Consider the following 23,158-nt stretch of genomic DNA (forward strand, 5'->3'; position numbering starts at 1 on the left):
TTTCTAATTTACAGTCATTAGCTACGACCAACAGGAAGTCGGCTATATTTATTTTAATGTGGGTTTTTTTTAAAAACGGGCTGTAAACAAATTAATACTCCTCCAAGCAGAAACACGGAAATCACACCAAACATTTTTTATCATGATGCCAAAATACTGAAGATGCTAAATTGCGGACGGATTTAGGATATCTTGAACGATGATTTAATGGCAATTTATTAAAGTTACAGTAAAAAAGATCATTTCTTTTTTTTTTTTATCTTTTAAGAGCAGCTTCCAAACACTTCATAAAAAATTACATACACAGAACAATACAGTCTGAGGATATGTGATTAATTTTATGAATTTACAATACACTATGCAGAGGAGAAAATTTGAAAACTATCAGAGAGTTAGACTTAGACTGCTTCTGAGTGAGAGATCCCTGTCAGCCTGCAGCTGAGTGAGGGGTGGGGTGGGGTGTGAGTGACTGTGTGAGTGACTGTGTGGATTGAGCCAGTGGGTGAGAGAGAGAAAGAGAGAGAGAGGGTCTGTTTTTTTAAATCTTTAAAAAATGCTTATAAATCATTAAAGATTTTGATAACACTTTATAATAAGGTCTCAATTCTTAACATTAGGAAATGCATTAATTAACGTGAACTAACAATGAAAAATATATTTTTACAGCATGTTAATTCTTCCATGATAGTATGAACTAACAAAGAACAATTTTTTTAAAGCATTTATTAATCTTTTTAATGTTAGAAAATTAGTCATGTTCAAAAGATAAACTTTAAAATGTAATAATATATAAACACATTTTGGAATTAATATTGATCAACATTAAATGGTATATAATTATTAATGATTATATATATATATATATATATATATATATATATATATATATATAATGATAGCTACAGACACCAAACTCGGTACATAAATTGTTCTTATTAATCCGGACAACTTTCTAATTTACAGTCATTAGCTACGACCAACAGGAAATCGGCTATTTTTTTTTTTTATGTGTTTTTTTTTTTTTTAAACGGGCTGTAAACAAATTCATACTCCTTCAAGCAGAAACCAAAAATTCACACCAAACATTTTTTCACATGCTTCCAAGATACTGAAGATGCTACATTGCGGACTGATTTAGGATATCTTGAACGGTGATTTAATGGCAATTTATTAAAGTTACAGTAAAAAAGAACACTTTTTTTTTTTATCTTTAAAGAGCAGCTTCCAAACACTTCATAAAAAATTACATACACAGAACAAGACAGTCTGAGATATGTGATTAATTTCATGAATTTACAATACACTATGGAGAGCAGAAAATTAAAACTATCAGAGTTCTCCTGTCTCTGTGCTTCTAATGTGTGCGGTGGGTGACTGGGTGGGTGACTGACTGTGTGAGTTCAGTGAGTGTGGAGGGGGAGAGAGAGAGAGAGGGGGTCTGTTTAAACTTCTCAATAAAATCCTTAAAAAATGCTTATAAAGCATTAAAGGTTTTGATAACACTTTATAATTAAGTCTCTTTTGTTAACAGTAGGGAATGCATTAATTAACATGAACTAACAATGAAAAATATATTTTTTACAGCATGTTAATTCTTCATTGATAGTATGAACTTACAATGAACAAAATATTTTTAATATTAGAAAAATAGTCATGTTCAAAAGATAAAACTTTAAAATGTAATAATATATTAACACATTTTGGAATTGATTTTGATAAACATTAAATGGTATATATTTATTAATGATGTAAATTAACAACAGTTAAATAATGTTGTTTTTAACATTGGTTAATTCACAAATAACATTAAATATTAACAATATATGTTTTACTTTATTCATTTGTGTTAGAATAAATTATTCATGTTAGTTAATGGAAAAATAAATCATTAAAAAATGCTTATAAATCATTAAAACCTTTGGTAACTATAATAATTTCTCATTTGTTAGCATTAGTAAATGCATTAACTAACATCAACTACCAATGAAAAATATATTTTCACAGAATTTAAAGTTTTATATGTTGTTCTGTGTGTGTGTGTGTTTCACAGAGTTGATGGTTTGGAATAACCCTTTAATTGCCGTATCCCTTAAAACCAAACTGCCAGAGGGTTACTGTAATGTGTGTGCTCGCTGGGCACCGTTTTATCGATGCCACCGGGATGGCGTATGCTGACGGCTTGGGCCCGTCATCGCTGCTCGCAGCTATATTTATTTTTATTTTTTTTTTATTTTTTATTATTTTTTATTTCGACTATCCGGGTACTTTTGGGGGCCTTAACGTGCCCGAAAACTCTTGAAAATTGGCACACACCTTGGAACCTGCGGCCATTAGGACGCCGCTGAGGCTGGGACCCGGGCGTGGCACAGGGGCTCTACGGCGCCCCCTGCAAAATTGTCAGAAAGCTTGATGTATAGCTCACACATACTTGCACGTATTCATATGAAACTCGGTACACATATAGAACTCATTGAGCTGAACAACTTTCACGCTGCATGTTTTAGGCTCCGCCCAACAGGAAGTCGGCTATTCAGGGCTGTTTAAAAAGCGCATGCTCTGGAATTTGATATACTCCTCTGAGGATTTCCATACGATTGCCACCAAACTCGGTGAACATGATCTCAAGACATTGGGGACGCTAAATTGCGAAGATATTTTTGATATGTCGAACGGTTTGCCCGTGGCGAGGCGATGAAGTTATGGCGAAAAATGAGACCCAGGAAATGCCTAATAACGTCCACATACATTGTATGATGTAGATCAAACTTCATTGATTTGTTCGTTGTGTGATGCCGATCGGATAGATGTGACTATTATGACTGAAAGTTATAGCGCCACCAACTGGCTGCAGGAAGTGTGTCGTTTTCAAAATGCTTTGAATTCAGCATCTTATTTTTACTCGATTTGCTTCAAACTTCACCAGAATAATGTCAAAACACGGCCGATGTAAAACTGTGAAGGAAATATTGATATCTAAAATTATGTTACCATGGCAACGTGTCAAAGTTGAAAATTCGTTTCTGGTGATTTTGAGGCAGATAACATGTTTAGAATGTCATGAAACTCAACACACATATCAGTATTAATGATAGTTAGACACTGGAAAAAGCTCATAAACGGGCGTGGAAGAGGCACTCTATAGCGCCACCTTTTGTCAAAAATGGGGGGGTTAGTTTTAGCTACAGACACCAAACTCGGTACATAAATTGTTCTTATTAATCCGGACAACTTTCTAATTAACCGTCATTAGCTACGACCAACAGGACGTCGGCTATATTTATTTTAATGTGGGTTTTTTTTTTAAATGGGCTGTAAACAAATTCATACTCCTCCAAACAGAAACACGGAAATCACACCAAACATTTTTTCTCATGATGCCAAAATACTGATGATGCTAAATTGCGGACGGATTTAGGATATCTTGAACGATGATTTAATGGCAATTTATTAAAGTTACAGTAAAAAAGAGAAAACCTTTTTTTTTTTTTTCTTTTAAGAGCAGCTTCCAAACACTTCATAAAAAATTACATACACAGAACAATACAGTCTGAGAATATGTGATTAATTTCATGAATTTACAATACACTATGCAGAGGAGAAAATTAAAAAACTATCAGAGCTGCTTCTGAGTGAGAGATCCCTGTCACTGCAGCTGAGTGAGGGGTGGGGGTGGGGTGGGCTGTCAGTGACTGTGTGAGTGACTGTGTGGATTGAGCCAGTGGGTGAGAGAGAGAAAGAGAGAGAGAGGGTCTGTTTTTTAAAATCTTTAAAAAATGCTTATAAATCATTAAAGATTTTGATAACACTTTATAATAAGGTCTCATTTCTTAACATTAGGAAATGCATTAATTAACGTGAACTAACAATGAAAAATATATTTTTACAGCATGTTAATTCTTCCATGATAGTATGAACTAACAAAGAACAATTTTTTTAAAGCATTTATTAATCTTTTTAATGTTAGAAAAATAGTCATGTTCAAAAGATAAACTTTAAAATGTAATAATATATAAACACATTTTGGAATTAATATTGATCAACATTAAATGGTATATAATTATTAATGATTATATATATATATATAATGATAGCTACAGACACCAAACTCGGTACATAAATTGTTCTTATTAATCCGGACAACTTTCTAATTTACAGTCATTAGTTACGACCAACAGGAAATCGGCTATTTTTTTTTTTATGTGTTTTTTTTTTTTTTTAAACGGGCTGTAAACAAATTCATACTCCTCCCAAGCAGAAACCAAAAATTCACACCAAACATTTTTTCACATGCTTCCAAGATACTGAAGATGCTTCATTGCGGACGGATTTAGGATATCTTGAACGGTGATTTAATGGCAATTTATTAAAGTTACAGTAAAAAAGAACACTTTTTTTTTTTTTTATCTTTTAAGAGCAGCTTCAAAACACTTCATAAAAAATTACATACACAGAACAAGACAGTCTTAGGATATGTGATTAATTTCATGAATTTACAATACACTATGGCGAAAAGAAAATTTTCAAACTTATCAGAGTTCTCCTGTCACTGTGCTTCTAATGTGTGCGGTGGGTGACTGACTGTGTGAGTTCAGTGAGTATGGAGGGGGAGAGAGAGAGCGAGAGAGAGAGAGAGAGAGAGAGAGAAAGAGAGAGAGAGAGAGGGGGTCTGTTTAAACTTCTCAATAAAATGCTTATAAAGCATTAAAGGTTTTGATAACACTTTATAATTAAGTCTCATTTGTTAACAGTAGTGAATGCATTAATTAACATGAACTAACAATGAAAAATATATTTTTTACAGCATGTTAATTCTTCATTGATAGTATGAACTTACAATGAACTAACAATGAACAAAATATTTGTAATATTAGAAAAATAGTCATGTTCAAAAGATAAAACATTAAAATGTAATAATATATTAACACATTTTGGAATTGATTTTGATAAACATTAAATGGTATATATTTATTAATGATGTAAATTAACAACAGTTAAATAATGTTGTTTTTTAACATTGGTTAATTCACAAATAACATTAAATATTAACAATATATTTTTTACTTTATTCATTTGTGTTAGAAAAAATTATTCATGTTAGTTAATGGAAAAATAAATCATTAAAAAATGCTTATAAATCATTAAAACCTTTGGTAACTATAATAATTTCTCATTTGTTAGCATTAGTAAATGCATTAACTAACATCAACTACCAATGAAAAATATATTTTCACAGAATTTAAAGTTTTATATGTTGTTCTGTGTGTGTGTGTTTCACAGAGTTGATGGTTTGGATTAACCCTTTAATTGCCGTATCCCTTAAAACCAAACTGCCAGAGGGTTACTGTGATGCTTGTGCTCGCTGGGCACCGTTTTATCGATGCCACCGGGGTGGCGTATGCTGACAGCTTGGGCCCGTCATCGCTGCTCGCAGCTATATTTATTTTTTTTTTTATTTTTTTTTTTATTTTTTATTTCAATCATCCGGGCACTTTTGGGGGCCTTAACGTGCCCGAAAACTCTCGAAAATTGGCACGCACGTTGGAACCTGCGGCCATTAGGACGCCGCTGAGGCTGGGACCCGGGCGTGGCACAGGGGCTCTACGGCGCCCCCTGGAAAATTGTCAGAAAGCTTGATGTATAGCTCACACATACTTGCACGTATTCATATGAAACTCGGTACACATATAGAACTCATTGAGCCGAACAACTTCCGCGCAGCATGTCTTAGGGTCCGCCCAACAGGAAGTCGGCTATTCAGGGCTGTTTAAAAAGCGCATGCTCTGGAATTTGATATACTCCTCTGAGGATTTCCATACGATTACCACCAAACTCGGTGAACATGATCTCAAGACATTGGGGACGCTAAATTGCGAAGATATTTTTGATATGTCGAACGGTTTGCCCGTGGCGAGGCGATGAAGTTATGGCGAAAAATGAGACCCAGGAAATGCCTAATAACATCCACATACATTGTATGATGTAGATCAAACTTCATTGATTTGTTCGTTGTATGATGCCGATCGGATAGATGTGACTATTATGACTGAAAGTTATAGCGCCACCAACTGGCTGCAGGAAGTGTGTCGTTTTCAAAATGATTTGAATTCAGCATCTTATTTTTACTCGATTTGCTTCAAACTTCACCAGAATAATGTCAAAACACGGCCGATGTAAAACTGTGAAGGGAATATTGATATCTAAAATTATGTTGCCATGGCAACGTGTCAAAGTTGAAAATTCGTTTCTGGTGATTTTGAGGCAGATAACATGTTTAGAATGTCATGAAACTCAACACACATATGAGTATTAATGATAGTTAGACACTGGAAAAAGCTCATAAACGGGCGTGGAAGAGGCACTCTATAGCGCCACCTTTTGTCAAAAATGGGGGGGTTAGTTTTAGCTACAGACACCAAACTCGGTACATAAATTGTTCTTATTAATCCGGACAACTTTCTAATTTACAGTCATTAGCTACGACCAACAGGACGTCGGCTATATTTATTTTAATGTGGGTTTTTTTTTAAAACGGGCTGTAAACAAATTCATACTCCTCAAAGCAGAAACACGTAAATCACACCAAAAATTTTTTCTCATGATGCCAAAATACTGAAGATGCTAAATTGCGGACGGATTTAGGATATCTTGAACGATGATTTAATGGCAATTTATTAAAGTTACAGTAAAAAAGAGATTTTTTTTTTTTTTTTTATCTTTTAAGAGCAGCTTCCAAACACTTCATAAAAAATTACATACACAGAACAATACAGTCTGAGGATATGTGATTAATTTCATGAATTTACAATACACTATGCTTAGGAGAAAATTTAAAAACTATCAGAGCTGCTTCTGAGTGAGAGCTCCCTGCCACTGCTGCTGAGTGAGGGGTGGGGGTGGGGTGGGCTGTCAGTGACTGTGTGGATTGAGGAGCTGGGTGAGAGAGAGAAAGAGAGAGAGGGTCTGTTTTTTTTAAATCTTTAAAAAATGCTTATAAAGCATTAAAGGTTTTCATAACACTTTATAATTAAGTCTCATTTGTTAACAGTAGGGAATGCATTAATTAACATGAACTAACAATGAAAAATATAATTTTTTACAGCATGTTAATTCTTCATTGATAGTATGAACTTACAATGAACTAACAATGAACAAAATATTTTTAATGTTAGAAAAATAGTCATGTTCAAAAGAGAAACTTTAAAATTTAATAATATATTAACACATTTTGGAATTAATATTGATCAACATTAAATGGAATATAATTATTAATGATTATATATATATATAATGATAGCTACAGACACCAAACTTGGTACATAAATTGTTCACATTAAGCCGGACAACTTTCTAATTTACAGACATTAGCTACGACCAACAGGAAGTCGGCTTTTTTTTTTTATGTGTTTTTTTTTTTTCAAAACGGGCTGTAAACAAATTCATACACCTCCAAGCAGAAACCACAAATTCACACCAAACACAGAACAAGACAGTCTGAGGATATGTGATTAATTCCATGAATTTACAGTACACTATGGCGAGAAGAAAATTTTAAAACTTATCAGAGATATCCTGTCACTGTGCTTCTAATGTGTGCGGTAGGTGACTGGGTGAGTGACTGACTGTGTGAGTTCAGTGAGTGTGGAGGGGGAGAGAGAGAGAGAGGGAGACAGAGAGAGAGAGAGAGGGAGACAGAGAGAGAGAGAGAGGGAGACAGAGAGAGAGAGAGAGAGAGAGAAAGAGAGAGAGAGACAGAGAGAGAGAGAGAGAGAGAGAGAGAAAGAGAGAGAGAGAGAGAGAGAGAGAGTCTGTTTAAACTTCTCAATAAAATCCTTAAAAAATGCTTATAAAGCATTAAAGGTTTTGATAACACTTTATAATTGAGTCTCATTTGTTAACAGTAGGGAATGCATTAATTAACATGAACTAACAATGAAAAATATATATTTTACAGCATGTTAATTCTTCATTGATAGTATGAACTTACAATGAACTAACAATGAACAAAATATTTTTAATATTAGAAAAATAGTCATGTTCAAAAGATAAAACTTTAAAATTTAATATATTAACACATTTTGGAATTGATTTTAAACATTAAAACATTGATTTCAACATTAAATGGTATATATTTATTAATGATGTAAATTAACAACAGTTAAATAATGTTGTTTTTTAACATTGGTTAATTCACAAATAACATTAAATATTAACAATATATTTTTTACTTTATTCATTTGTGTTAGAAAAAATTATTCATTTTAGTTAATGGAAAAATAAATCATTAAAAAATGCTTATAAATCATTAAAACCTTTGGTAACTATAATAATTTCTCATTTGTTAGCATTAGTAAATGCATTAACTAACATCAACTACCAATGAAAAATATATTTTCATAGAATTTAAAGTTTTATATGTTGTTCTGTGTGTGTGTGTGTTTCACAGAGTTGATGGTTTGGATTAACCCTTTAATTGCCGTATCCCTTAAAACCAAACTGCCAGAGGGTTACTGTGATGCGTGTGCTCGCTGGGCACCGTTTTATCGATGCCACCGGGGTGGCGTATGCTGACGGCTTGGGCCCGTCATCGCTGCTCGCAGCTATATTTTTCTTTTCTATTCTTCTCTGTTGTTCAGTGGTTTTGCTTCTTGATGTTGTAAATCATTACAAAATTCAGCTTCTCTCGCATTTCTGTGCTTCTTTTTGCACTCGGTTTCCCTTTAACTGATGCGCTGTGTTTCTTCCTGCCCGTTTTCATTTCTCTCCTCCTTTCATGCTGTCGTTCTAGCGCTCCGGCTCTTCCTTCTGGCCTCTCTGGAAGTAATTATCCTGTTGTGCTATCCCAGAATTCCTGCAGAAGGGAAGAGGGGTGTGGCCTGTGTGTGAGATTACAGGCTGGAGTGGCTTTCTTCGCCTGCCGTTTTACTTTCTCTCCGTCTCCATCCCCTCCCTGTTTTTCCCTGTCGCTCTTGGGAATTCTCCAGATGTGAAGCTCTTAGGTGGCTAGTCATAAATTTCCTGCATTCTCTGAAGTCAGCAGGAGCCACTGGTGTGTGTCTCCCCGAGGATTCGACCTCACAGCCAAAACAATGAGCATGGCCTGATGTCGGCGTTGTGGCTTTGGAATATATGATATTATTTTGAAAGAAATGGCTTTAGTAATTTTAACCCATTTTTCTTCCATTTTTTCTTTGCAGTTCTTTGAATTAGACATTTGCCGTTGTCTTGCTGTTCTCACTTAACTGAGTCTTTGATGCACAGAGGCAATCTTCACCATATCAGCTATAATTGCCATTCTATCATCAGTATAAATTAATATAAAATGAATTAATATATTCTGATTAAGCTAAAATTTGGAATAATGGCTTAGTTTAAGTTTAAACACTGTTAATGGCTTATCCAGCTACAGTTCATTATGTTTTAATGCTTGATTATCACTTAAAACATGCAATTTTTGTTGAAAACTGGGAAAATGGTACAGATGTACAATTCATCGTATGTGCTCGTCACATCAAATATCATGCATAACAAATTCACAATGTTTGCATATGCAAAATATTTCTACTATATAATTATAATCAGCATCATGTTTATGAACAAATTAGTCAATATTAGAATTAATGGTAACACTTAATATATTACTGTTTTTACTGGGGGGGGGGGGGGGGGTTTCCCCCTCATTTTTTTTCATATGTGACCCTGGAGCACAAAAGCAGTCTTAAGTCGCTGGGGTATATTTGTAGCAATAGCCAAAAATACATTGTATGGGTCAAAATTATAGATTTTTCTTTTATGCTAAAAATAATTAGGATATTAAGTAAAGATCATGTTCCATGAAGATATTTTGTAAATTTCCTACTGTAAATATATCGAAACATAATTTTTGATTAGTAAAATGCATTGCTAAGAACTTAATTTGGACATCTTTAAAGGTGATTTTCTGAATATTTAGATTTTTTTTGCACCCTCAGATTCCAGATTTTCAAATAATTGTATCTCAGCCAAATATTGTCCCATCATAACAAACCATACATCAACGGAAATATTATTTATTCAGATTTCAGATGATATATAAATCTCAATTTCTAAAAATTGATCCTTATGACTGGTTTTGTGGTCCAGGGTCACATTTATCAATATCCTAAATGCAGCTTTGGTGAGCAGAAGAGACAAACCAAACAAAAAAACGTATCTGATTGAGCATTTATGTATGCATCAAATACAGTATTATTTCCTCTCAAGGTTTCTTCCTTATGTACATAAACATCTCAGAACAATACTTTGGAACAATATGTATTGTGGAAAAGCATTTCAAATACATTGACAACTGAATTGAAATCGCTCATGCAATCAGTTATCAGATATAACATTTTTTTAATGATTTTTGTCACCCATTTGTACATTTTCGGTAAGATTAAAACCTTGGTCTTATAGAAGTTGATTTGTATTCATCTAGTATTTCTGTAGTAGTGTGTGCTGTTGTGACTTTCAGTTTCATGGCCTGTTCTTACAGCCTTTCAGGAGGGCTGTACTGTTGAGCTTTGTGTTTTTTCAAGGGAGATTAAGAAGAAGGTTTCCTCTGTGATCGCTTTGTGCTTGCCCCTGCCAATATAATCCTAAAACCCGGCAAAGCTGCTTTGCTACATGTTAAACACTACAAATGCAGGCATAGAAGTGAGCTGAATTCTACATGAGTCAGCATTGTTTCTATTTAAATGGGTCATGTTCAATTTCTTCCCAATTATAATGTCAGTCAAGATGCACCAAAAACAATTCATCACACTTAGGCTGTGCTTTTAAGACTTCATGCAAATAACTGCTCCTATGATTGGCTTAATGCCGTTCAGGGGCGTGTCAAGTTGCTGAATACTGAATAGGTGTTGATATGTAAATGTGGTGTCATATGTTAATGAGTGTGATGTCACCGAATCTGTTTTTCCCAGGCTTTTCTCTCACCGCTACAAGCATTAAGTATTGAATTTATGATTCCCACAAAACATATATGTCTGATATTACTTACTAGCTTTATATCAGGAGTTGCGGTTCTGGATCATCATGCTTATTTCCTAACAGATGACCTACGTAATGTTTGTTAGATTCTTCAGTCATTGCTGGACACAGATAAACTGGTTTGGTTGGCTAATTAGCCGATATTTAACCAAATTGAAATTATGTAGAAGTACTGGTGAGAACCTTGCTGCATTAGTTTCGTCTTGTCAGTGAATTACAAATATCTTCTTTTATTCTTTTGCGTGCATATTGTAAAATAAGTAGTGCTGTCAAACGATTAATCACATCCAAAATAAAAGTTTTTGTTTGTACAACTACAAACATTATTGTAGTATAGTACTATCTTGGACAGGACACGCTTGAAAAAGAGATTTTTAATCTCAGTGAGTTTCTTCCTGGTTAAATAAAGGTAATAAATAAATAAATAATAATAATTATTATTATTATACTCTGGCCGAGAGAGCTCAACGTACTGCAACTTCAGAAAACACATGCAAATAGAAAAAGCACCAGCAAATCAAGAAAACATCTTCATCAGTTTGACAGCAGGTGCTGCAAATGCTCACAACTCAAAGAAATAAAGAATTTTATTTGCAGTGCGTTTCTTTATTCGGTTGTGTTGTGAGCATTTGCAGCGCATGTGTTGTAAAATTGACTAAGTTGTTTTCTTAATTTGCAGGTGTTTTTTTCTATTTGCAGCACATTGAGCTCTCTCGGTGACCGTATTATTATTATTATTATTATTATTATTATTATTAATTCATTCATTAATTTATGAATTAAAATAGGTTGTTCCATTTATTTGAGGATGCATTCAAGTGTTCAAAAGTGATAAATACATTTATAATGTCACAAATTATATTTCAAATAAATGCTGTTCTTTTGAACTTTCATCCAAAACATTTTTGGAGTTTAGTTACAGTATTGTAATCATTCTAATATGCTGATTTGCTGCTCAAGAAACATTTCTGATTATTATTAATGTTGAAACCAGTTTCGTATTTTTGTGGAAACCGTGCAACGTTATTGTCAGGATTCTTTATTTGAAATTGAAATCTTTTATAACATTATAAATGACTTATGTAATTTCTGATCAATTTACTTGCTGAATAAAGAGCTTGTTTTGAATGTCTTAAAAACACTAATGCATCTCTCTGATGTGTCTCTTCATGGGTAGTTTGGTCTGTTTGGACCACGAGCACTGGGCAGGGCCGTGCACGCCGCCGCCGATGGCCCGGGCCTCAGCAAGGCAGAGTTCATGGAGAAGGTGCGGCAAAGCAACGAGGCCTGCCAGCTGGGAGACTTCCAGACGGCCGTGAAGCTGTACGGCGAGGCCCTGCGCGCCGACCCACAGAACTGCATCCTGTACAGCAACCGCTCAGCCGCCCACCTCAAACTGGGCCAGTACCAGACCGCCCTGGACGACGCAGTCAAAGCCCGCCTCCTTAACCCTAAATGGCCGAAGGTGAGTGTGTGGGGGAGGGCTTCGTGTCTTTTTTTTCCAGGTTACAGGTGAAGACGTCCCTCGTTCTTCGGTCATCGTCTTCATGTGCTCTGTGCTGTTTTTTCCTGAGCTCAGAGAAGCAGAGACCATCTCTGTTTTCCGTTTGTTTGTTTGTTCTTTTAACATTCATTGCAGGTACAGCGAGCCGAGTGCTTGAGATTTTGCCAAATCGCCTCTTTGCTTAACATTTCTCAGCTGTGATGTTAACAGGCACTCACAGCAGAACATCACGGCAAAGTCAGCGTCTGAAAAATGATCACAGTAGTGGCCTTGCGGCAGGAGCTCGTCTGCTCTTGGCAACGGGAAAAGGGCACGCTGTGATAGACTTACTAACAAACAACACAGTAGCTTTAAGAGAGCATATTGCAAAAAAGCCTATGTATTAAACTAGATTCATTATATAGAGAGATTTTGACTGGTTTCTGGCATAGTTCCCATGAAATATGTTTAATTGGATGATATTTGTCCATATTGAGATTATTAGCTTTGGTGGGAACCTTTCAGTTTTTTTTGTGCATATTATGCAAAGTGTTTGATTCATTATAGCAGTTAATGTATATCATTTGCATCAGTATTTGCCATTGAAAACCTTTTTTTAACTACAAGTTCTAGTTGGAATCAGTTTCTGATGCAGTTCCACAAAACATGCATGTGTCATATTATTTACTAGCTTTATATCATCAATTGTGGTTCTGGCTTGTTTTCATTTGAACTCCTACAGATCAAATACATAATATATTCATTTTATTTCAAAAAGTTGTTTCAACTTGAAATAATTTGTTACCCCCGCTGACATAAAATTTTTAGTTTAGTCAACTTGAAATTTTAAGAGTTAATTTAAGGAACAACTGGAATATTTTAGTTGACTAAACTAAAAATTTTAAGTCAGCGGGGGTAACAAATTATTTTAAGATGAAACAAAAAAAAGTGATTAGTTGAATTAACTTAAAAGAATTGAGGAAACCCATTGCCTTAAAAATATTAAGTAATTAATAATAAAAAAGTATAAGTTAAGTGGATTGTCAATTGTCACTTAACTTTTTTTTATTTTTATTATTATTATTTACTTAATAATTTTAATGCAACGGGTTTCCTCAAATTTTTTTTAAGTTAAGTCAGCATCACTTTTTACAGTGAGTTATTAATAAACTGGTATTTAAACCCATATTTGTCCATATTGAGATTATTATCATTAGTTTATGCTTGTTTTAATAAATTATAAATATTTCTGTTAATAATTTGTATGCATATCGTGTAAAATAAGTTTTTGATTTATTTAAGCAATTAGTATGCATATTATTTGCCATCATTTACATCAGTATCTGCCATTGAAAACCCTTTTTGTTTGACTACAAGTTAGTTACACTGATCAAAAGTTTGGGGTCTGTAAGATGTAAATCATTTTATTCAGCAAGGATGCATTACACTGATCAAAAGAGAAAGTGAGTTCTTTTAAACTTTCTATTCAAGAATCAAGAAGAATAGTTTCCAACAAAATATGAAGCAGCACAATTGTTTTCAACATTGATAATAATAAGAAATGTTTGTTTTGCAGTAAATCAGCATATTAGAATGATTTCTGAAGGATCATGTGACACTGAAGACTGGAGTAATGATGCTGTAAAGTCAGCTTTGGTCACAGGAATAAATTATATTTTAGAATATATTCAAATAGAAAGTACTTATTTTAAAATGTAAAAATATTTCAGAATATTACTGATTTTACTGTATTTTTGATTAAATAAATGCAGCCTTGGTGAGCAGAAAACACTTCTTCCCCCAAACTTTTGAATTGGATCAAGTCCTTATGTCTCATATAGGATATTTGTAGCCCAATGGTTAGTTCTATGCTGCTAATAGAAATGTTGTACACTAGGTGTGACAAAATGACTGTAGAGATGTTGATGTCCTGCTCATATCTAGTGACTAGTGTTCGTAAATTGGTACTGCACCTGAAATTAGTGGATCATAAGTTGCTTCGGATAAAAATGTCAGCCAGCATATTTATATTATAACAATTTAGGTTGTTTGTTGAAATCAAGTTTTTGTTCTACTTTGAAGCGGGCGACGCACATGTGTGCAATCTTAACAGCTCTAGTCGTAAGTATTTTGTAATCACGCAAACATGTTGGCTTTAATAAGAACTGAGGATATTAAAATGGGCTTTTTCTCATTCGTAAACCGCCACAACGCTCTGAGAGAAGTGTTTTGCGCAAATGTGAGTGCTACTTCGGTTTGGTCTCGCTCTGAGCACACAGTCCTCTCCTCCCCGGCCCAAAGCACATGTGGCAAAACCAAACCCAGCGAGGAACATTAACCTCTGCATGCACAGCTGCCCGTCTTTCTGACTTTTCATTTGCTGCACGGAGTTATAGAGGCGGGACGTTCTCGTTTGGCACAGAGAAAAGGGCAGAAACATGGGTTCCATTTTACTCAACCAAAATGTGTGAAATTGTTGTCTTTATGAGCAGCGGGCTCCTCTGAGACACGACGGGGAGTGTTCAAACTAACCAACGCCACAAGTGCAGCGCTCGGAATCTAGCCGAGGAGGTTTTGTGGGAACCAGCAGACAGAGATCCCTGTATCGGAGAGGCTGTGCTTCCTTTTGGAACAGAATAGGAGGAAGTAGTGGGTGTGGGGCCGAACTGCTGTTTTGTTGTGGAAATCCTGGACGGGTTCAACGGCAGACTTGTGCTGCGAGGACAATAACTGCAATAACAGCAACATTCCACCGACTTTACAGGCCTGAAACACTGCAGATTTGCCCCGTTACGCACATGCAGAGCGTTTCTGCCAATAGTCTCATAAAAACACAATTAAACAAACAAATATGAAGTTATGACATTGCCCGGAAGAAAACTTTAGTTTCTCTTTTATATTTCAGGGACTTCATGGAGTATAAACTTTGTCTCAGATGTTCCTTCAGTAAATTGAATTATTTGATTCAATTAAAATAAAACTAAAATTGATTGAAATTATACAGTAGCTCATACAGAGTATAATTATAGCGATAAATTAGATTTTTCAAAGCGATGTTCAAACATTCCTAGTTTTTGAGTTCCAGTGCTCTGATTGGTTGATAAGGTGTTGCTAGACAGTTGCTAATGTGTTGTGATTGGTCATATTCTGTTTTTTTTTTGTTTTGTTTTTAGTGTGAGTCCCTCCTTCAGTCTAAATAAAACTGAGGTTCTTTTTTTCGTTGAAAGAAATTAATCCTTTTTTTGAGCCAGGATGCAATGAATTGACCAAAAGTCACATTAAAGACATGTCATGTTACAAAACATTTATATGTCAAATTAATGCTGTTATTTAGCATTTTTCAATTCATCAAAGAATCCTGAAAAATCCTGTTTTCCACAAAATTAACTGTTTTCAACATTGATAATCAGAAATGTTTCTTGAGCAGCAGATCTGTATATTAGAATGATTTCTGAAGGATCATGTGACACTGAAGACTGGAGTAATGATGCTGAAAATTCAGCTTTACATCACAGAAATAAGTTACATTTTTAAAACATATTCAAATATAAAACAGTTATTTTGATTTGTAATAATATTTCACAATATTACTGTTTTTACTGTATTTTTGATCAAATAAATGCAGCCTTGGGGAGCAGAAAAGACTAATCTTGTCAACCCAAAACTTTTGAACATTATTGATGCTATTTAATAGTCAGTTTTACCATATTCCACGGCAAAAACCAAAGTCTGATTATTTTGAAACATAACAGTACTCCTATCTTAAAAAGAGGCATGATTTGAGCTATCATTGATATAGTATGAATGATGTAGATTGAATAATGAACCACATTTTACTTCACACTTGATCTAATGAATGAGATTCAGACATTTCTAAGCATTTGTTTTTTGTAATCTGGACTTGTGTTTACAGCTCTGAACCTCCCTTACTGTACAGTATATGTCACGAAAATACACAGTAAATGGCCTTTTTGTGGGGAAACTTGCTCAATGAGCCAGTACTTCACACCTGACAGCCAGGCAAGAGAGGCAGAATGATAAACTGGTGTTAAGTCCTTGTGTTGATTGAAAGCTGTTGATGTTTTTCCTCTTCGTCACACACTCATACGCCTCTCAACCCTTTATGAGAGGCCATGGTGAGTGATGAATGTGAAGAGAAGGCAAATGAACGCAGACGAGTGTCGCTTCACCAGCATTCTCCTGTGAGAGCTTGAGGATGCTGAAAGACTTGAGACATCAGTGTTTTAGCTGTATTTATGCATCGTTTGAAGTGTTTGTGCTCGCAGAGATGCAGATTCAGTTTACTTTTCATCATAAGAGGACTTGGTGTCCAAGCTGGGCAGTATGACTAAAAAACACATTCAATTTCAGCTGTGATAAGGTTGATTTTACCCGTGGCCTAGCCCGTAGTTGGAGAAGTGGAGAATAGATGCACAGTGTTGCCAACTTAGGTCTTGCTTTCCCAGTGTGCACACACCTCTCTCTCTCTCTCTCTCTCTGTGCGTCTGCTCTGTTAAGCGAGTGGCGGAGAAGAGCAGCGCTTTCAGTTAAACACAGATATTATGTTGCTTCTCTAATTTTACATGCAAGTATAGCCAAAATCACAACACAGCTATTGTCTTTATCTTATGTGTATTTGATTTCATCAGACGACGGCTATCTATCTATCTATCTAACTATCTATCTGTCTATCTATCCCTCTATGAACCCATTCATTGAATCAAACAGTTTGAAAGAACTGATTTGTGGCAATGAATCCAAATGGCCTATTGATGAGATCTTTAGGAAACATAATGGACAAATAAAAAATGATTTTGTTTCTGTAAGAAATTAATGTTGAATCTTTGGTAGATATTCAATGTACTGCTCAGCCTTAGTATCAGCAGCTGAGTGCTGTGCGTACCGCAGTGCAGTGGAGTGAAGATGCATGGAGGTGACGTGCAGGGCAGGGTCATTGCAATAGTCCCGCTGGTTCGTCACGGCGGGGTCGCCAGCTGAGGTCGGCTTTAATTAAAGCTCAATAGCAGCGGCCGCTCTGAGAAGGCTATTTACTTCTATCAGCGCTGACCGCCCCTCCTCCTCTTCCCAGCCTCGCATAGATGTCTGTGTTGGCACAACAGCCGTGTTGCCCCTTTAGTGGGCCCATGGGAAGGAGAAAACTGTGGGAGCGGCGCTGTGCATCCAAACACGTGCGGCAGCGACACAAAAACACGCTGTTTAGTCTTTATCCTTTTAAATGCGCTTTTTTATCTCTTTGTCATTTAGATCGAGCGTTTTTCTGAGAGGACGTCTAGACTTTTTCTCGCATTCCCTGCATGTTATCCCTTTTCTTGAAGAAGTCCCAGGCACTATTTCATTCTGTGCGGTTGCTAGGCTGTGGTTTTCGAGCTTGCAAGCACTCAGGTACGCGAGGACTGGAAAGTCTCACACCTGGATGTTTCTCCGGGGGGCCGTTGCAACTTCAAAGGGCCGATAATTCATGCAGATTCCCCCTGTCCGTCTTTATTTCTTAAATCTGATTGCATCCGTTCTGTTCGCAGGCCTCGCGCTGATCAAAGACCGATGCCATGGACCGTGTTGTTTAAACACAGACTGAGGGATTATGCATGAACTGGCGTATGAATGCAAATTCGAAGCATGCAATGACTTGCAATTTTCAGATCAGTGCACAGCGGGATGAATGATGCTGCTCACATGTTTTAAAGTGCAGATGGATCTCATATTGTAAAGATGCTTTGATAAAGGCCTGGTTGATATCATATATTATCTATCTGTCTGTCTGTTTGTCTGTCTGTCTATCGTCTTTTCTCGATCTAATCATCGCTCTAACTATCATTTGTCTCTGTCACTATAATCTTTTATCGCTCTATCGCTCTATCACTCTATCACTCCATCTATCGTTTTATCACTCTATTTAATGCTCTATCATTTTGTCTCTCTATGTATTGCCCTGTTGCTCTATCACTCCATCTATCGTTTTGTCATTCTATCTATCACTCAATCATTTTGTCTCTATCTTGTCATTTTTCACTCTATCTGTCACTCTGTCACTCTATCTGTCATTTTGTCTCTCTGTTGTTTTGTCGCTGATAGATAGATAGATGTTGCTCTATTGTTGTATTGTTCTTTTGCCCAATCTATTGCTCTATTTTTCTTTTTTCTCTCTACCTATTGCTCTGTTTATCTAATGCTCTACCACTCCATCCATCCATCCATCCATCCATCCACCCATCCATCCAATCTATTGCTCTACCTATTGTTCTGTCTGTCATTCTATTTCTGCTCATTTGTTCTATTTCTCAATCATTCTGTCACTCAATCATTGGCCGGTGTCCTGCAGAGTTTAGCTCCAACCCTAATTAAACACACGTGAAGCAGCTAATCAAGCTCTTACTAGGCATACTAGAAACTTCCATACAGGTGTGTTGAGGCAAGTTGGAGCTAAACTCTGCAGGACACCGGCCCTCCAGGACTGAGTTTGGACAGCCCTGCCATAGAAGAACCTTTTTTTCTAAATGGTTTCATAAAGAACCTTTAACATCTGAAGAACCTTTCTGATTCACAAAAGGTTCTTTGTGGCGAAAGAAGGTTCTTCAGATTATAAAATGGTAAGAAAGAGATGGTTCTTTAAAGAACCTTTGACTGAATTGTTCTTTGTGGAACCAAAAATAGTTATTCTATGGCATCGCTGTGAAGAACCTTTTAAGCACCTTTATTTTTAAGAATGTACCTTTTTGTCTGTTGTTCTGTCTATCTGTCTCTACTCATCTTAGTGTTACAAACTTCAGAATCATGGTGAAATCCCTTTAGCATGCAGCTTATAAATGCATTCTAGTCTACTGGTTTCTGCATCTGTGTTTCAATCAACGATTGTTATGTCGTGAAACATGAGAAGTTGTCTGGTCTTTTATATGAAGGAAATTCCATTCAGATCACAGAACCGTAGACCTGTCTTGTGTTTTAAAATCAAAGCATCTTATGCAATCGAAACGTCCCTCTTGAAAGTCAAGATTCATTGTTGTGAGTCTGGGAAGATCTTTAGACTGTCCGTTCTCCACTCTGGATGCCAAAGAAACAGCCCACAGGGCCGTTTTCCCATGTTGCACTGCGGCTCAAGCTTCTCTTGACGTCTCTGGCACCCTGTTCTTATAAAGCAATATTCAGACCACACCGTAATCTTCTCCTCAGGGAAGCACGCTGAAGAGGGGGCTCAGCGTTAATGACACGCAAGCATGACATATACTGCATTAAAAACACACGGCCTCAAATCTCCAGAGATCTAGTTATGATTTACAGCGGTACATTTAAATTCAGGTCATGCTGAATAGGGATGTGAAAATCATACTTCAGAAACTGTCTAGTCGCTATGTTGACTAGTTTAACTTGGGAAAGAAATGTAGAATTAGGCTGGTATAAATACATTTATAATTTAAAATATTAAACATTATTATTGTTGTTGTTGTTGTTACTACTAGTACTACTACCAACAATATTAAACAAAGGTAAATATTAATATTGTAATATTTCACTGAAAAGGAATATTGAAGAAAAATAGTACAACTAATAATATTTACAGTAGAAAAGTGAAATATTACTATTATTACTACTAACAATAATAATAATAATAAGTCAAATTTTTTTCAAATATTTTTTTTCAAAATATTTTCAGTCAAATTTTCCAGCCCTACAAACAAGCACAGGAAACATGGAAAGTTGCATTTTAAATCTTAATCACAATCTTTATCGGAAAAATCATGATTTGAAAATATTTTTTATAATAATATTTTAATAATACCAATTACAATAATAAAATTACTATATTTTATTATTACTATACTACAAAAATATATATATATATATATACTATTATAATATTTCACTGTAAAATTGAATTCTTAAAGCTGCAGTCCACAACTTTTTTTGGTTAAAAATGATCCAAAATCAATATTTGAGCAAGTACATAACCAGCCAGTGTTCAAAACTATCGCCTTACTTTAGCCCGATTCACAACGGTTATCTTATAATAATGTTTTCTCATTTGAGTGGTACAGGTAGAATTTCGTGGGCAATTCGAGCATGGCACTGCGTCATTACGTCACGTCTGTAAACATAAAGAAGTTGTCCCGGCTAGTAGGCTATCGCACGTGAGGATCCTGCAGGTGGCGGCTCATTTATGGCCTTTTCTCACAGCTGCTAGAATAATTAAATGTATCATTTTGACGGTGGATTGTAATCCAGAAAGGATTATGTGTTTATGAAACACGTGTGAATGAAATTAAATTATATTCCAGTTTTAAATGTGCTTCTGATTACAGATAGCCTGGGATTGCACAAGATTTGTATTTTAAAGAAAACCAGTTCGAAGGGAGCATAGTTTGCTTTTTGGGATAAAAGAATTTCTTAATATGAAATTCGAATGGCATGACAATTAGATTAGAACAGGGGTGCCAACACACACACACAAATATATTCTTTATGCTATAATAATTTCTATTTTTTGGGACATATGCTTGTGATAGTTGGGCCGGAGCAACCCTAGAGTTTAGATGCAACCCTAATTAAACACACCTGATTCAGCTAATCAAGTCCTTCAGGCTTATTTGAAAACTACGTGGTTTGTGTGTTGGAGCAGGGTTGAACAAAACTCTGCAGGGCTGCGGCCCTCCAGGAACTGAGTTTGACACCCCTGGATTAGACTGTACAGAAATTGAAATCTACTCGCTAATACACACTATACTCCTAGCAATACTCACGCAATGCTGATGTTGTTAACATTAATAATTTGAGAATAAATTATAACAATAATAATACTTTGCACGGTTTGATGTGATATAAGCTAACCGATCTTTAGATTAAATCACCATTGGTAGTGCGATTTATGGTAATGTTTTTTTTCCACAGTTGGTCAGAACAAATGTGGCAGATTTGTTACTTACTTGTTCAGATGGCAATAAACGGTGAAAATTCTTATTTGGGTCATATATTCCAAGACATAGGCTAGAATCTGTGATTGTGAAGCACAGTAAACATCCACACAGGTGCGGTGACTGACCGACACACATACTCCTCAAAACATTAGATTCATCCGCGCTGGAGTCGTGCCGGAGCACATCCCACGCAATCAAGATGCAACAGAGATGGCGACAAAGAGGCAAAATTTACGGACTGCAGCTTTAAAATAATAATAATAATTACTATTATTATTATTTCACTTTTTACAATTGTACTGTAAAAATAATTATTATTATCATCACATTTTCAATGTCTCTTAATTGCAGTGTTTATGTATTTGTGTTTGCAGTGCAATGTTTACTTATGGTTATCCAATAGATATTGAACATCTAAATAATTTGTATCACACTAAACTATCTGTTGAAACTTGCAGATTATATATAATAACAGGAAGGTTGCTCACAGCAGGGGATTTTCTCCAAGTCTTTATAGTTTTTGTTGAAGGAGATGAGTTTGTTACAGCAGTGCTTTAAAGGGAATGAATTTAAAGACGCATCTAGTTGGAAGGGTTTCAAGTTACTATCAGCATGATAAAAGCTTTTCTGACAAGTTTTAGAAGAAAAAGCACCACCATTAAAATTGAGAAAATAATTTTTTGAACTTTTTGTTGTTCAGTGAAGCTGTTTTAATATTGTTTTCCAGGTTCACGGTCGTCAGAAACAGTCGCTTACAATATCAGTTCAAGCTCTGTAAATATCATCATAAGCTTTGGATTTCTGTTCTTCTCCGCGTTTCATTTTGCTCCCTTTTTTCCCAATTATTGAGTTCAATTTACATATTCACAAAGAGGCCCTGAAGTGCTTCGCTGGATGAATAAACTAAAACAGTTTGGGCTTTTGAATTGACTCTGCACAGCCGTGTTTGTGCGAGTTCCCGGCCCTTTTCATGTTAATAGCGCCCTCAAGGCCGAAAGTGTCCTAGACACCACTGCTTTGCAGACTTTGTGTCCTCTTGCGCAGTTTAACATGCATTGCCACATGGGAGAAGCCGAACCCTGGCAGTGCTGGCGCTTGACATCGTGAATGAATGAAGCGGTTCTCAGATTCTTTCTAAGAGAGGAATTACTCCATCACAGCTGCTTAAAAGTGTCTTTGAGACAAAGCCAAGCATTCAGAAGGTGTTTCATTGTTTTTAGAAGGATGTGAATGCGTCTGGTTTGCTCATATGAATGTCACTAGTGGCTAGCTGTGTCATGTAAAGAATGCATTGGTGCCGCTTTGGTGGCTGTGTCTTGTTATGTGTATTATTAATATGTTACGGGAGATTGAACGGTGATGTTCAGTTCATGTTGTACTCTGTCCTGAAAGTGCTTACAGTTGTAAGAATTAAACTAGTTGTCTACAAGGGTGAATCTCACAAAACCTGTGAAAAATGTTTTTATTTTATTTTAATTAATTAATTTAATTTTTTCTCTGTTTATATTTTTTAACAAATTTAACAAATGTCTATTTTAGGGTAAAATGTATTAAATTAATGGTAATTAAGCTCATTTTTCATTTCAGTATTTGTATGTGTACCAGGGTTATTATAGTTAACGAAATCATTTTTTTTACGGAAATAAAAGTGAAAGAAAATAAAATATAAATATTTACATAAACTTATTTTAGTTAGTTGCCAAGGCAACGTTTCTATATTTTATTTTATTTTTTTCTGCAC

The 23,158-nt window shown here is 35.4% G+C and overlaps 1 protein-coding gene across 1 annotated transcript in view; it reads left to right on the forward strand.

Annotated features, from left to right (window-relative positions):
- The window catches only part of LOC306864364 (tetratricopeptide repeat protein 28-like), a 317,133-nt gene that overhangs the window by 26,952 nt on the left and 267,023 nt on the right, over positions 1 to 23,158 (forward strand). The window contains exon 2 of the mRNA XM_079408353.1: positions 12,185 to 12,472. Coding sequence (XP_079264479.1) covers positions 12,185 to 12,472 — 288 coding nt within the window. The remainder of the gene's footprint in view (positions 1 to 12,184; positions 12,473 to 23,158) is intronic.

Source organism: Barbus barbus (genome assembly GCF_936440315.1).
Source record: "Barbus barbus genome assembly, chromosome: 45".
Classification (NCBI taxonomy): Eukaryota; Metazoa; Chordata; class Actinopteri; order Cypriniformes; family Cyprinidae; genus Barbus; species Barbus barbus.